This window comes from Rhinoraja longicauda, chromosome 10 (genome assembly GCF_053455715.1).
Source record: "Rhinoraja longicauda isolate Sanriku21f chromosome 10, sRhiLon1.1, whole genome shotgun sequence".
NCBI lineage: Eukaryota > Metazoa > Chordata > Chondrichthyes > Rajiformes > Arhynchobatidae > Rhinoraja > Rhinoraja longicauda.
The window spans coordinates 35,068,943-35,083,469 of record NC_135962.1 but is presented as its reverse complement, the minus strand read 5'-3'; the positions used below and the strand labels follow the sequence as shown (position 1 = coordinate 35,083,469).

The window sequence follows — 14,527 nt, the reverse complement described above, 5'->3', positions numbered from 1 at the left end:
TCGCCAGTCTATCTTGGACAATTCACGCCTCATACCCTCAAAGTTACCTTTCTTTAAGTTCAGAACACTTGTTTCTGTATTGACTTTGTCACTCTCCATCCTAATGAAGAACTCTACCATATTATGATCACTCTTCCCCAAGGGGCCTCGCACAACAAGACTGCTAACTAACTACTAACTAACCCTTCCTCATTACTCAGTAATTACTAGTATATTTTAGTATACTAGTAAATACACATTACTAGTATATTTATTGTGTTAAGGGGCCTATAAAGCAGCAGCTTTAGTATTTCATTGTCCCATAGACAGTATTTGAGAATTAAATGCTCCAGACTCTTAAATGTGCAATATTTTTAATCATAATTCTCTCTTTTCTCAATAAATAGAGAAGATGAAAATAAAAAGGAAGATGGGAATGAGGAGGTGGAGGAGGAGGAAGATGGGGATGAGGAGGAAGAGGATGATGAAGGGGAGGAGGAGGACGAAGAGGAAGATGATGAATTTGAAAGGTTTCCTTCTGGAAGCAAAGTCAAAGTAAAATATGGACGTGGAAAAAATCAGAAAATCTACGAAGCCAATATTAGAAATTCTGAAGTTGACGATGGAGAGGTGGTCTATTTGGTGCATTACTATGGTTGGAATACAAGGTAATAGATATGGCATAACAAACTATTGCAATTAATGTGATGTTTTCAATTATTTTTGTATTGTGATGGTAAGGTTTACTTGGGAAATGTCTTCAAAATGCAACATTCATCTCTGTTTTAAAACTTAGTTGTGTGACCTTTAATTGTTCTTCTGCGTTTAGGTTAGTGTATTGTCAATCGAGATGCAGTGAAAAGCTTTTTTATTGCATGCTATGGAGTCATCAAAAAGCCTATACATGATTACAATTACACTATCCACAGTGAACAGATACAGGATAAAGAGAATGACATTTAGTGCACGATAAAGTCCAGGAAATTCCAATTAAAGATGAGCTAGGGTCCCCAATGAGGTAGATGGTAGGTCAGGACCACTCTCCAGTTGGTGATAGGATGGTTCAGTTGCCTGATAATAGCTGGGAAGAAACTCCCTGAATCTGGAGGTATGGGGTTATAACACTTCTGTCCCTCTTGCCTGATGGGAGAGGGGAGAAGAGGTGCCTGGGTTGAGACGCCCTATATTATGCTGGTGGTCTTGCCGAGGCAGCGTGAAGTACAGATGGAGTCAATGTAAGGAAGATTGGTCTGTGTGATGGTCTGGGCTACATCCACAACTCCTGCAAATTCTTGTGGTCATGGATAGAGTTGTTCCCAAACCTTGCTGTGATGCATCCTTTCCATGGTGCATCTGTAGAAGTTGGTGAGAGTATTTGGGGTTATGCCAAACTTCGATATGGCTGGTCCAGGACAAGTTGCTGGTAATATGTACTCCAAAGAACTTGAAGCTTTGACAGCGCCAAAGTAGAAATGTTCAATGTATGTGTACTTCCTGAAATCGATCACAATCTCTGTTGTCTTGCCAACAAAGTGATAGTACTTGAGCTGGTAGCACCGCACATTATTTTGATGGTTTTTCCCATCCTCCTTTACTGGGTTGCTGTAGCAGGTAAGAATTTCATAGTTCTGTGGTCGGTGCATATGACAATTAAATACTATTTTTCTCAGTGTTTAATTGACATATGTACTGGCAAAGGAACAATAAATTCTTATGAGATATAGCTTTACAGGCCCATTAATGCAATAATACACAAAGACCATTTTCTGGGAACTTCTAATAACAAAGTTGAAAACGAGTGTAAGCAACTTCAGATCCCATGAAGATAATGAATAAGTAAGTGCTTTATGTTCCCTATTAAATAAAAAAAATAACCAGCATGCTTTAAAAATAAAAAAATTATTGGGAAGTTCTGCACCACTGTGACTTTATTTGACCTTACTCGCTTCACTTGCTATGTAACGATTTTGGGATAAAGAAAATGAACACCATGCATCAATAAGTACATTAAATTAGTAAATTATTTTTTATTATTCCATTGTATTCTTTTGATCTGTGTAATTTTTGATTTGGAGTTCTTGGCCTTCTGGTTGGGTGTGTATAGTTAATACTCTCGCCTCAGTTCTCATGGAAGTGATTATTTGTTGTTAGTAGGAGATCTTTGATCTGGATAACGGTTACTAAATTTTGTCAGCTACTGCCCACAGTCACAATGCAATCTGTACACGGTAATGTTTTGCAAGGTTTTAAAATAAACTAGGCCAAGTGGACCACGTTGGGTCCAAACCTCTCCTGCATTGGTGCAGCACCCTCTCCTCCCCTCTCCTACGCCCTCCCCATCCCCTTCCCCCTCCCCCCTCAGCCCAACTGTAGACTGTTGCCGGGCGGGGAGTGCCCCCGTGGCCGTGGGCGGGTAACGGGGGGACAGGGAAAAAGCACTGACCTCGGCCTTGTTTCTCCTGTGGGCTGGGCGTGGAGCCGAAGTGTCCCCTGACTGCATGGACCCGTTGCTGGGCGGGGTGTGTCTCCCGGGGCCGTGGGTGGGCGAGTGGACAAGGAGAAGGCACTGACCTTGGCACCATTTCTCCTGCGGCCCGGGTGTTGGTGCCGAAGCCTCTCCTGCAGCATGGTGGGGACGACCATCTTGTGGATCCTCTGCACCACGGGAGGAAGGTCAGGCGCGGGGCTCGCCGGGACTTGCGGTGGTCCTCCCGCAGGTCCTTCGGGGGGGGGGGGGTACACTTATTAAAGTTTTTAAGGTAAATTGTTTTTAAAAGTACAAAAGTGGGTTTATTGAGAGCACGGGGGAATGGTGAGTAGGTTGGGCCTAAAATTCTCGCGCTATCGTGTACCGTTTTGCCTGTATCAATCCCCAAACCATATACAATTTAATAAAATGCACAAACAAACAGAGTTGTAGTGATAAACAAGACCAAGTGGACCCGTTGGGCCCATTCCTTGAAGGGTTTCCATTGTGACGTGGGAAAATCGCGTTTCCTTAAAATTGCTTTTTAAAAAAAAATCTAATTGAAATACATATGCTATGTAAAATAAAGAGGCCGAGATGGATCCGAGGTCTTTTCCAAAAATGGGTGTCCGGGCGGGGAGTGTCTCCCTGGGCCGTGGGCGGGCGCGGGGGGACAGGGAAGGGGAGAGGGTGCCACTCACCTCAGCGCTGTGGCGCCAGTGCTGCAGCCAGAGCGAGCCTTAGACCGAAAGCGTCTCCTGTATTGGTATAGCACCCACACTCCCCCCCAACTCACCCTTTCTTTAAAATATATATATTTAATTAAATGAATCTCAAGGAAATAAAGATCCTATGTAAAATAAAACGGTCGAGTGGGAGGTAGTAGCCAATCAATGGACTCCATGTGGGGGTGAACGGCAGGAGCAAATCAGGACTTGCCGGGGAGCAATCAGAGCGGGGGCCGTCAGCACTCCCCCCACGTGGGGGCTGGACCAATCGTGCGTCGAGCAGGAGGTCGGAGGTAATCGATGAACCCCACGTGGGGGTGAGTGGCAGGAGCAAATCAGGACGCGCCGGTGACCAATCAGAGCGGGGGCCGTCAGCACTCCCCCCACGTGGGAGCTGGACCAATCGTGCGTCGAGCAGGAGGTCGGAGGTAATCGATGAACCCCACGTGGGGGTGAGTGGCAGGAGCAAATCAGGACGCGCCGGTGACCAATCAGAGCGGGGAGCGTCGGTGCTCCCCCCACGTTGGACCCGGACAAATTGGGCATCGAGCGTGTGGTCGGAGCTGAAGACAAAATAGCGACCCTCCCCCAACTGCGCATGCGCCGGAACTGAAGACAACACGGCAACCCTCCCCCAACTGCAGACGTGTCGGAGCTGAAGACAAAATGGCAACCCTCCCTCAACCGTGCAAGCGCTGATCCGGCGGACATCCGTTGGGCCTAAAGCTCTCCTGCATTGGTGTGGCACCCTTCCTTCCCCGACTCCCCACCCCCCCATTCACCCCCCCCCCCCCCCCCACTCCATCCCCCCTCAACCCCCCTTTTCGCCCCCCCCCCCTTACTCCCTCTCCAGTCCTCGGGGCTCTCCGGCACTCTCACCCACTCCATCACCCCTCCTCCACCCACTCCATCCCCATCCCCTCTCACCCACTCCATCCCTCCTCCACCGCTCACCATCCACCCTCCCCCTCGCCCTCCATCCTGCCCCTCCCTCACCCACTCCATCCCCCCTCCCACCCACTCACCCATTCCATCTCTCCTCCCCACCATTCACTCACTCCACCCCCCTCTCCCACTCCACCCCCTCCACTCCATCCCCCCTCTCCTTCCCCTTCACCCTCACTCACTCCTTCCCCCCTCGCCCGCTCCTTCCCCCCTCGCCCGCTCCTTCCCCCCTCGCCCGCTCCTTCCCCCCTCGCCCGCTCCTTCCCCCCTCGCCCGCTCCTTCCCCCCTCGCCCGCTCCTTCCCCCCTCGCCCGCTCCTTCCCCCCTCGCCCGCTCCTTCTGGTGCCGCGCTGTACCACGGGAGGAAGGTCAGGCGTGGAGCATGCCGGGACGGGCGGCGGCGCATTTGTTAAAATCAATGCCCCCCCCAATTGGCCGCCACTTCCGTCTCTCTGGCGGGTCCCACCCCTGGCGGTCATTGTGGGCCCCCACCCTCATTGGCCATCACTCCCGTCACTCGGGCGGGTGCCATTGTGACATCAACGTTGAACCGGCGAGGTAAGTGGAAAAGTAAATTATTAAACTTTATTACTGCGCTGGAGCTGAACTGGCATAGAAACATAGAAAATAGGTGCAGGAGTAGGCCCTTCGAGCCTGCACCGCCATTCAATATGATCATGGCTGATCATCCAGCTCAGTAGCCTGTACCTGCCTTCTCTCCATACCCCCTGATCCCTTTAGCAAAAAGGGCCACATCTAACTCCCTCTTAAATATAGCCAATGAACTGGCCTCAACTACCTTCTGTGGCAGAGAATTCCACAAATTCACCACACTCTGTGTGAAAAAAAACATTCTCATCTCGGTCCTAAAAGACTTCCCCCTTATCCTTAAACTGTGACCCCTTCTTCTGGACTTCCCCAACATCGGGAACAATCTTCCTGCATCTAGCCTGTCCAACCCCTTAAGAATTTTGTAAGTTTCTATAAGATCCCCCCTCAATCTTCTAAATTCCAGCGAGTACAAGCCGAGTCTATCCAGTCTTTCTTCATATGAAAGTCCTGCCATCCCAGGAATCAATCTGGTGAACCTTCTCTGTACTCCCTCTATGGCAAGAATGTTTTTCCTCAGATTAGGAGACCAAAACTGTACGCAATACTCCAGGTGTGGTCTCACCAATGCCCTGTACAACTGCAGCAGAACCTCCCTGCTCCTATACTCAAATCCCCTCGCTATGAATGCCAACATACCATTCGCTTTCTTCACTGCCTGCTGCACCTGCATGCCTACTTTCAATGACTGGTGTACCACGACGCCCAGGTCTCGTTGCATCTCCCCTTCTCCTAATCGGCCACCATTCAGATAAGCCTTAATCATATCAATGGGTCCCAACTGCGCGGACTCGGACTTCCCATTGTGACTTCATACGCGGGTGACGGCTAAAGGGAGAAAAGATTGATTTTTAAAACTTTTAAAAGAGATTTTGAAAGATTAAAAAGTGAATTAAAAAATATATATAACATTTATTCCACCCCCAGGACAATGGTGAGTAAGGTGGGCCGAAAATTGTCATGCTATCGTGTACTGTTTTGGCTGTGTCAAGCCCCAAATAATATACAATTAATAAAACACACAAACAAACAGAGTTTTAGTAATATACAAATAGATAGATAGATTATCAGTCCTGCTTGAATTACAAATTGGTTAACTGTGAAACAGACCAATAATCTTTCTGTAATCAAAAATATATATTTACAGGATTGATATCAGAGATATTGAAAGAATCATTTCAAGGATCTGCAGATGCTAGTTTACCAAAGAGAATACTGGATAATTTTGTTTGTATTGTGGTTGTTTATTTCTTGATTACATTTTATAAAAGTTATTTATAATACATATTAAAAGAAATAATATCCCAATATTTTGAACAGATTTAGACAATTCTGAGCATTATATTAGTCTTCATAATTGTTACTAACCTTATTGTGTAGTTTTGAAAGTTTAAATAGCCTTTTTTCGTTCAGGTATGATGAATGGGTAAAGGGTGATCGAATGATCTGGCCTTCAGAAAAAGGTGCCCCGAAGGGAAAACACAGAAGAAAACTGAAGGTACTGAGTAAATCCCTGTCCTGGGGAGACCACTTTACCTTGTTTTGTACCATGTATTATGAAGAAAACTAATTTTGACAAAGGAAAAAAGTTAATACAGCTTTCAGTCGTTGTTGATGACTGCCCTTCAAAACACTTTCACTGTTTTGAATTGGTATCTTGGCCTTTTCCTCTCCTTCACTGAGAATGCTGGAATTCAATCCTTCAGGCCTGTTCTGTGATTCAGCAGAATTTAAGTTCCATTTATCTCCATTATATAAATTATGAATTATAATAGTTTTTCAAGTTCATTTCAAACTAATATTCAATCTGATCTATTCTAAGGGTTGAAAGTAGTTGTTTAACAATTCAACCGTAACATCAGTCAGTCAGTCCACAAGCAGTCAGTCAGTAAAGGTCAGGAGTGCAGGAGCAAAGAAGACCGTTGGCTGAGAGAAAGTAAGTGTTAATTGCAGGTTAAAGTCCGTTTAAAAAGAGCGCCAAAAGGACGCTAGCAGTCAGTCAGTAAAGGTCGGGAGTGCAGGAGCAAAGAAGACCGTTGGCTGAGAGAAAGTAAGTGTTAATTGCAGGTTAAAGTCCGTTTAAAAAGAGTGCCAAAAGGATGCTAGCAGGCAATCAGCGATACGCATAGATCGAAGTGAGTACGTGGATTGGCTGATCAATTAAATTGGAAGTTTGGTAAATTGGCCAATTAGGCAATTTAGTGACTGATATAAACAAGGCTTGCACAAGGAGTGCGGCCCTGTCTGGGTGCGGCCCTGTAAGAAAAGTGCGAGTCTTTGGCTGCGAGTCTTTGGCTATGTTTATGTTTAGACTAGCTACTGTTGGCATATATTATTTTGTCTAGAAAAAAAATCTTGCTGTAGTAATTTGGACACTTGGGAGTGGTCATTAGATGCACAGGGTGGGTATATATATGGGCATAAGGGACAGGAAGGGAGAGCATGTAGTTCTCACCAGACCTGGACGGTCCAACGACTGGACAGATCTGGGACCAGACCAGGGACAGAGCAGCCAGCTACGACTTATATGCAGAATAGGTAAAGCCTGGTATGTTTATATCCTTGTTTGTACAACTATTTCAATAAACAGCCAATTAAACTGGAAATAACGGAAGATCTGTTTCGTTGGGTCTACGTAAGATCACCCCTACTCCCTATGTAGTATTGGCAATTGGAAAAGAGGTCATTGGAAAAGTCGGAAAGTTGCCATTACATCATAAGTGAGAACTAGCTCTATGAGTGAGTCTGGAGCTTGTGAATCAACTGGACGGAACAAGGATGGTTTTATTTCACAAGCTTGATGCCACTATTCCCAATCAATTGGATACGGTTGCCACTTGAGCTAATCTGACTAACGGAGATTGAGAACTCTGAAAGCCAACGCGCAGGGAAAGTGAGTACGTACAGCGGTAAGCTTTATTGGAGAAGCTATATGTGATAAGCTGTATTGGAAAACGGCTGCTGTATTGGAGAACTGAGAACAAAGAAGTGACCTTGAGAATTGCAACGACATCAGTTGTTCAAAATATTTGTGCTGCTACGGCTTGCACTTCAACGCATCTTAAAGGGATAGTGTACGAGTATGTCTGTGGTCAGATCTGATGCTCAGTCACAAGATGGCGATGTTGGAAAGGATTCTGAAAAGGAAAAAAAGGTTATTAAACACGCTGCCAAAGTCTTGGAATTGCTCATTGAAAAGCACCAGAAAAGAAGGAACTCGAGATGTAAACAAGCTATCAAGTGAATGAAAAGGCTGGGAGAGCTCATGAAATCAAATGAAAATGTGAATGAAGTACAATCTAACCTGATTCAATCAATCAGGCTCTGTGATGAAGTCAAAGAAAATTACGAGTCATTGGTGAAGTTACCACTGCCTGAAGATTAACTCGAAAAGCAAAATCAGTGGGTTCAACAAACAATGGAAGCTTTTAACGGTTTTATACAAGATGTAAAGGTGTGGTTATCTGATGGTGGTCAGCAAACTACACACTCCATTGCTGTAGGTGCCATACAACCGAGTGTTGAAAACTCAGATGACATTGGACCTGATGACAGTGTTTCAAATATCTTAAACCCAAAATTAAGCCACAAATCTAGTTCTTCATCATGTCCATCTTCAACATTCTCTGCTCGCATTAAAGCTCAGGCAGAAAAGGCTGCTCTCATGGAACGGGCTGCTGCCCTGAAAGACAAGCATGAGATTGAAGAACAATTGAAAAGAGAGGAAGAACAATTGAGAGGAAAATTGGAAAGAGAGGAAGGACAATTGAGAGGAAAATTGGAAAGAGAGGAAGGACAATTGAGAGGACAATTGAAAATAAAGGAAGAACAATTGAGAAGAAAGAAAGAAAAACTGGAACTAGATGTTGAACTGTTAGCAACCAATGCAAGAATCAATGTACTTGAGGCCATGAGATCAAGAAGCAGCTCAAGAGTATCTGATGGGATGAACTCGTATTTGAGAAAAAGAAATGCTCAAAAGGAGACATCAGCTAAATTAGATCCACATGCAGCTGAATACTTGCCTGATCAAGTGCAACAAAGACAGAATATGTGGATGGGAACAGAATCTTCCTCCCAGCAACAGGTTGTTAGACCAAAACAGACAACTCGGGGACCATCTGCTAGAGTTCATGATAGGACCCATCTAACTCAACACACTCTTCAAAATTAAAATGTAAAGACTCATAAGCAAAAGGGTGTGCAGGGCCATGTTCACCCCCCCCCGAATGATGGAAACAAAGTTGATATCTGTAACCGAATTCAGAAGCAAAATGACATCACTGTTCTTCTAGCTCAACAAAATCTCTCTTCTACTTTACCACCAAGAGACATTCCTGTTTATGATGGTGATCCTTTGCAGTATGACGTTTTCATCATGGCATTTGCGAGAGGAGTGGGAAGAAAGACAAATGATAACGGTGATTGCTTACATTTTCTAGATCAATACACAAGAGGGCATCCAAAAAACTTAGTCTGCAAGCTGCTAACACCTGCCTCCAGCCCAGGGCTATCAAAAAGCAAAAGATCTGCTTAAAGATCATTTTGGTAATGAACATAAGATTGCATATATGGTCAAGGCATTTGCCTGGTCAGGCGTTTTCACTGTTCCTTAGAGGTTGTTCCAATGCTATGGAACATCTCACCTATATGGTGGAAGTGAATGTCGCTTCCAATATGAAGACTATCCTAAAACTGCCTTACAAGCTCAAAGACAAGTGGAGGGAAATAGCATAGACAATGTAAATCTTTTTTCCAGGGTGGAAATGTCAAGGGCTAGTGGGCTTAGCTTTATGATGAGAAGGGCAAAGTTACAAGGAGAATACTGAACGAATACTTTGCATCTGTGGTACTGAACGAGTATCGTGCATCTATTTTCATCCAGGAGAAGAATATGGAGGATGCAGATCGTTGTGGAGAATACTAATGTGCAAGGGCAGTTTGAGATTAGGAAGGAGGAAGTGATGGGACACTTGAAGGGCATTAAGGTGGATAAATCATCAGGCTGATGGGATCTATATCAGGTTGAAAGAAGAAATTGTGGGCCCTGACAAAGATTTTTGCATCTTCTCTAGCCTCGGGTGTGGTCCTGGAGGGCTGGGGAGTTGCTAATGTTATTCCTTAATTTAAGACGGGAAATAGAGAGAATCCAGGGAATTATAGGCAGAGCAGATTCTTCAGCATACAAATTACTCCCATTTGGAAGAGAGCGAGTTAATTAAAAATGGCCAGCATGGCTTTGTACATGGCATGTCGTGTCTTACTAAATTGATCGAGTTTTTTTGAAAATGTGACAAAGGTGATCGATGAGGGAGGGTACGTTGTCTACAAAGATTTAGTAAGGCATTTGATAAAGTTCCCTGTGGTAGGTTGATCCAGAAGATTAAGATGCACGGGAATAACAGTGACTTGGTTGTATGGATTCGGAAATGTCTTACTGATAGAAGACAGGATTGTGATAGAGGACAATATTCAGGCTGGAGGTCGATGACCAGTGACGTTCTGCAGAGGTCCATGATGGAAGTGTGTGTGTGTGTTCCTGGAATGCACTGCTGGGGGTGGTGGTTGAGGCAGGTATAATGTGACATTGAAGAGACTTTTGTAAAGGCATAAGATAACAGTATAACAGTATAACAGAGCTTTATTTGTCATTCGGTACCGAGGTACCGAACGAAACTACATAGCAGTCATACAAAAAAAGAACACAAGACACATAACCCCAACACAAACGTCCATCACAGTGACTCCAAACACCCCCTCACTCTGATGGAGGCAACAAAACTTCCACTCTCTTCCCCACGCCCACGGACAGACAGCTCGTCCCCGACCGACCCGCACAGTCCCCGCAAGGGGGTGGAAGTCCCCGCGGCCGAATCGCACCGGTTGCTGAAACGTCTCGCGGCCGAGCCGGGCGATGAAAGGCCCCGCGACCAAGCCTTGCGCAGCTAAGTCCCGTGGCCGAGCCGCACCGGGCGATGTTAAGTCCCGCGGCCGAGCCGCACCAGCGATGAAAAGTCCCGCGGCCGAGCCGCACCAGCGATGTAAAGTCCCGCGGCCAATCCGCACCGGGCGATGAAAAGTCCCGCGGCCGAGCCGCACCGGGCACTGTTAAGTCCAGCGGCCAAGCCGCACCGGGCGATGTAAAGTCCAGCGGCCGAGCCGCACCGGGCGATGTTAGGCCCCGCAGCCGAGCCGCACCCCGCGCCGTGAGGAAGAGAAAAGTTTCCCCCACCCCCCCCACCCACACCACCACCCCCCCACACATACACAACCAAAAAAAATACAAAAACCATCCCAACACCGACACACAACAAAAAGGAAAAAAGACGAACAGACTGCTAGCGAGCCGCAGCCGTTAGGCGCCGCCACTTCCGCCAACCAATATTGTGTGCATGCAGATAAGAGATAGTTTTGGCTTCATACTCGGCACAGGCAATGTGAGTCTAATGACTGTTGTCGTGCTATTCTGTTCTATGTTCTACATTCTATGAGATATACAGGACGGGTTTTTATACGAAGAAGGTGGTGGGTGCCTGGAACATGGTGGAGGCAGATATGGTAACGACATTTAAGAGGCTTTTTAGATAGCCACATGGATGTGCAGGGAATAATATATTTCTTTATTTGTCCCACACCGGGGAAATTTACAGTGTTACAGCAGCAAAGTGAATAGCAAGAGATCATTCATTATAAATAAACGTAAAGACAAGGATAAATTGTCATCAGTTTCCTGTGTATTCCTTAACTGTTACTGTTGACTCGTCTGCTGGGAGCAGTGCTGGTTGTGCAGTCTCACAGCAGCGGAAAGGAAGGACCTCCTATATCTCTCCTTCACACACTTGGGATGATGGAGTCTGTCACTGAAGGAGCTACTCAGTGCAGTGACAGTGTCCTGCATGGGGTGGGAGTCGTTGTCCAGCAGCGATGTTAACTTTGCCATCATCCTCCTCTCTCCCACCGCCTCTACTGAATCGAGGGGGCAACCCAGGACAGAGCTGGCCTTCCTGACCAGCTTGTCAAGTCTCTTCGCTGCTAAGATGCTGCTGCTCCAGCAGACCACTCCATAGAAAATGGCTGATGCAACCACAGTGTTGTAGAAGGTCCTTAGGTGTGCCCCCTGCACTCCAAAGGACCTGAGTGTCCTCAGCAGACTGGAGTGGTATGGAACTGATCTTCAGCCAGATGAGATTAGCTTATCTTGGCATCGTGTTCAGCATGGGCATTGAGTTAAAAGATATTTCCTGTGCTGTACTTTACTTTTTTATGTTGTATATATGTTTTACTATGGCACCAGAACAGTTAATATGTTATGTCCCGAAAAACCAGATAAGTGACGCGTTATGTATAAGTTCACACAAGTCTTGGCATTACTGTTCTTCAGATGTTTCCGAATAACATCTATGGCTTCATTCTTCTTTCTGTAACCTTTTCCAGCTCTAAAGTCCTTGAACATCTACAATGCATCAGTTGCTTTTGCGCATCATCATCTATGGTGGCGTGTGTTTAGCTGACCAGGACTTAACCTCTGGAATTCCCTTCCTCTTCGTCTCTAGACTCATTTAAGACATTGATTAAAATGACCAAAATTTTACTCGCACATTTTAAAATTTGTTTTGTAGTTCATTGTAAGATTTAGTTTGTTAACTCATGTATGAAACATCCTGAGATGTATTATTGTGCAGGAGGGCTGTATATGTTGGGCAGATCCTAATTGTTCCATTTGCAAAATTACAGAGTAAGCAGGACCGAGAAAAGGAGGACAAAAATGAGGACAAGCTCAATAAATTAAAACGTGGCCGCCCTAGTATGAAATCTCCGCCTTCTTCCAATTCTCAGAGGAGTATATCGAGGACTCCAGGCTCCGATGGGAAAAGTGGGACCAGAAGTGTGCGGAGTAATGCTTCAGAATCTCCACCCCTTCTTAATGGAGTGGAAGGTATAAATTAGACAGTAGACAATAGGTGCAGGAGTAGGCCATTCGGCCCTTCGAGCCAACACTGCCATTCACCGTGATCAAGGCTGATCATCCACAATCAGTACCCCGCTCCTGCCTTCTCCCCATATCCCTTGACTCCGCTATCATTAAGAGCTCTATCTAACTCTCTCTTGAAAGCATCCAGGGAATTGGCCTCCACTGCCTTCTGAGGCAGAGAGTTCCACAACTTCACAACTCTCTGAGTGAAAAAGTTTTTCCTCATCTCCGTTCTAAATGGCTTACCCCTTATTCTTAAACAGTGGCCCCTGGTTCGGGACTCCCCAACATCAGGAACATGTTTCCTGCCTCGAGCGTGTCCAATCCCTTAATAATCTTATATGTTTCAATAAGGTCCCCTCTCATCCTTCTAAATTCCAGAGTATACAAGCCCAGTTGCTCCAGTCTTTCAACATACGACAGTCCTGCCATTCCGGGAATTAACCTCTTGAACATACGCTGCACGCCCTCAATAGTAAGAATATCCTTCCTCAAATTTGGAGACCAAAACAGCACACAATACTCCAGGTGTGGTCTCACTTGGGCCCTGCACAACTGCAGAAGGAACTCTTTGCTCCTATACTCAACTCCTCTTGTTATGAAGGCCAACATTCCATTGGCTTTCTTCACTGCCTGCTGTACCTGCATGCTTCCTTTCAGTGACTGATGCACTAGGACACCCAGATCTCGTTGTACTTCCCCTTTTCATAACTTGACACCATTCAGATAATAATCTGCCTTCCTGTTCTTCCCACCAAACTGGATAACCTCACATTTATCCACATTAAACTGCATTTGCCATGCATTTGCCCACTCACACAACCTGTCCAAGTCACCCTGCATCCTCCTCACACTTCATACTGCTACCCAACTTTGTGTCATCTGCAAATTAGCTAATGTTACTTTTAATCCCTTCATCTAAGTCAATATATATTGTAAATAGCTGCGGTCCCAGCGCTGAGCCTTGCGGTACCCCACTAGTCACTGCCTGCCATTCTGAAAGAGGCCCATTTATCCTTACTCTTTGTTTCCTGTCTGCCAACCAATTTTCTATCCATGTCAGTACCCTACACCCAATACCATGTGCTCTAATTTTGCCCACTACTCTCCTATGTGGGACCTTATCGAAGGCTTTCTGAAAGTCCAGGTACACAACATCCACTGGCTCTCCCTTGTCCATTTTCCTGGTTACATCCTCAAAAAATTCCAGAAAATCAGTCAAACATGATTTCCCCTTCGTAAATCCATGCTGACTCGGAATAATCCTGTTACTGCTATCCAAATGTTACGTAATTTATTTTATAATTGACTCCAGCATCTTCCCCACCACCGATGTCAGGCTAACTGGTCTATAATTTCCTGTTTTCTCTCTCCCTCCTTTCTTAAAAAGTGGGATAACATTAGCTACCCTCCAATCCACAGGAACTGATCCTGAATCTATAGAAATTACTAAATGACGCACTCTACCCTCGGGGACTTTCGGTTGTTTCAAGATATTCATAGTCAATAAATGATGCTCATTATTGTTACGTGCCTGCAATAGCATTGCAGTCTTTAAGTTTGTTTTTTACGCTTTTCACTTTGCTAATTCATTCATCTGTAATGAGCAAATGGGTAACATTCCACAGTTGCCACCAGTGATTTGATAGGAATATTTGGCCTCTTGACAAACCACTGTCAATTAATAACACTCAAATTTAAAGTTCAATTAAATTGATTTCACATCTCACTTTCTACTTGGCAAAGGCAAATGTGCTTGGCTTATTTAATTAGATGAATGATTTCATTTTTAACTAAATATTTACCACCCCTTGATGTCTGCTTTCT

General features: G+C 45.3%; 1 protein-coding gene across 5 annotated transcripts in view; it reads left to right on the top strand.

Annotated features, from left to right (window-relative positions):
- The window catches only part of arid4a (AT-rich interactive domain 4A), a 92,821-nt gene that overhangs the window by 64,778 nt on the left and 13,516 nt on the right, over positions 1 to 14,527 (top strand). For all 5 annotated transcript variants that reach the window (XM_078406623.1, XM_078406619.1, XM_078406620.1 and 2 more), the window contains exons 17-19: positions 387 to 647; positions 6,142 to 6,226; positions 12,463 to 12,664. In XM_078406623.1, the coding sequence (XP_078262749.1) occupies positions 387 to 647; positions 6,142 to 6,226; positions 12,463 to 12,664 (548 nt within the window). The remainder of the gene's footprint in view (positions 1 to 386; positions 648 to 6,141; positions 6,227 to 12,462; positions 12,665 to 14,527) is intronic.